The sequence below is a fragment of the Agrilus planipennis genome, unplaced genomic scaffold (genome assembly GCF_000699045.2).
Source record: "Agrilus planipennis isolate EAB-ADULT unplaced genomic scaffold, Apla_2.0 scaffold210, whole genome shotgun sequence".
In the NCBI taxonomy this organism is placed as follows: Eukaryota; Metazoa; Arthropoda; class Insecta; order Coleoptera; family Buprestidae; genus Agrilus; species Agrilus planipennis.
Window position 1 is genome coordinate 82,669 of NW_020442439.1, and position 2,095 is coordinate 84,763.

Sequence of the window (2,095 nt, forward strand, 5' to 3'; positions counted from 1 at the left end):
CAATAGAAAACAAAGCAAAAGTTTTATAGGTGTGTAGAGCGTTAAGTTAATTCACTTGTTATTATTTTTGGCTAAATATGCTTTTAAATAAAGTATATTCTTAAATTTTAGCGAGGCAGTTTAAATAATTTTGCAAATGGTACTGTACACTTTTGTCTAATTCTCGCTCGATGATCGGTGGAGAAATGAGCTCCGCAGACAAATATGATTGAATTTGGAATTATGCTACGGCGCATCCTAATAAAGGGAAGGGGCATATCTTTAACTTCATGAAACGAACAGTATATATAGGTACAATCAATGAGATCTGAAAAAGGATCTCTATAAAATACAACATTGAATAGAAAAGTCGAAAGAAAGAAACAGTAGAAGTCAGCCATAAAATACGTCATTTAGGACACATCTTCCACCTTATCTAAAAATTTTCACAACCCTTAAGAATATCTAACAAAGTTAAATAAATAATAAATTTCTTACCTGGATTATCCGCTTTAAACCTCAATATCGTGTATCCGCCATCTGGCACAGTCACAGTGTCTTTGACAACAGCATCCATGAGGTTTCTTTTTATTTTCCCTTCCGCATCCAGTCGTTTAACCTCTTCCAAAGTCGTATTGGAGCCCAGTCTTTTCATGGCCACCACTCTGAAATAATTACCATGCAGATGGAAGGGATGATTAGCATCATAAGCAAATCCTTCATCAATCATCACTAACTCTACTACCGAATTCAATGCAACCTGCAACAAAAAGAAAAAGAAAATACTAAAATATGTTGCTTCTCTTTGGACCATGAAAAAAACCTCTGTAGGCGATTAAAATATTAATTGGTAGATAATTAGAAATCAAATAATTTTACCTGTAGGACATGAGTACATTCACAATAATCATCTGCACAGTCCTGAGCTTCGATGGTTGAAGAATTGCAGAAGTTTTTGTCGTCTATCGTGTCCCTTCCTTGAAGAATTGGAACGTCTTGGTACGTCATTGAGATGCGATTTAATTGAGGAGTCAAAAGGCGTTGTTTAGGGTTGCTCACTGAAAAAATAGTATTAAATAAAAATATCATGTACATTTAAAGTTTTTCTTTCGATTACTCGTACCATTGAAAAATCCATAAAGGTCCCCTTGGTGGAAGTGAGGATTATTTATTTTGTAAAAATCGTAAGCCAAATGGAATTGGTAATCAGGCTTTTCTTTCAAAGTGTCATCCCATCCATCTAAAGATACCAATTTTGGCATTGTGATAGTTTCGTTGTCTTCCGTGCCTTTATTAAGGGGATTAAGTTGCTAAATAAAACAAAATATATTAATTATCTATCGAAAATTAAAGAAGCGACGATTTTTGGTTTTTTTTTTTATCCAGGCGATCGGATTTAGTCATAGCCTTTTGGTATTGACATTTCTTATTGTCGTCATCTTCAAAGTTTGACGATAGACTATTGGAAATTTTGAAACCAGCAAGTCAACACAGGTTATGACGAAACCATACCCTGGATTTCTGAAATTTTATTTAAGAAACTAACCAATCCTTGTCTGTGAGATGAAGCATAATCCAATAAAGATGATGGATTGCCTGTTTCAGATGCATTTTTGTATTGTAATACAGCTCCTTGAAAAACACTTGTGAACCTTGCATCACAATCCATGAGGCCACTGAATCGCATCCAATACAAATCGATCTCCTGGTTGGCATTGAGAACAAAGTCGAAACGTTCTCCAGCATATAATACCAATGAATCAACTAAATAGGAATAAAATTTAGTTTAATCATGAACTAGTGAATCATTTGGGATAGTGGTGCTCACCCTCTACAGGTTCTATGTCTTTTCCGTCACTACTAATCACAGTGAGTGTATGGTTATCGATGGACATTTCAATAGGGCAATTAAGAAATCCAGAATTTGTGACTCTGAACCTATATCGGTAGTTCTGTTGGAAAAAAAATAAAAACCAAAATAAATTAGGGAGTTAGAAAATTTAAAAAATGTAGCAAACTGATTAAACAGAAAAAGTCACAATTTTTTTAATTCATTCTCCTTGATAACTTCGTTGAAAAAAGATATATTGGAATATTGGGAATATATATATATATA

At 33.8% G+C, this 2,095-nt stretch overlaps 1 protein-coding gene across 3 annotated transcripts in view; it reads right to left on the reverse strand.

The window, feature by feature from the left end:
* Positions 1-2,095, reverse strand: part of LOC108738882 (laccase-like) — a 73,477-nt gene that overhangs the window by 2,554 nt on the left and 68,828 nt on the right. For all 3 annotated transcript variants that reach the window (XM_025980331.1, XM_025980330.1, XM_025980332.1), the window contains 5 exons: positions 1,808-1,931; positions 1,526-1,743; positions 1,103-1,289; positions 859-1,037; positions 478-739 (listed from right to left, as the gene is read on the reverse strand). In XM_025980331.1, coding sequence (XP_025836116.1) covers positions 478-739; positions 859-1,037; positions 1,103-1,289; positions 1,526-1,743; positions 1,808-1,931 — 970 coding nt within the window. The remainder of the gene's footprint in view (positions 1-477; positions 740-858; positions 1,038-1,102; positions 1,290-1,525; positions 1,744-1,807; positions 1,932-2,095) is intronic.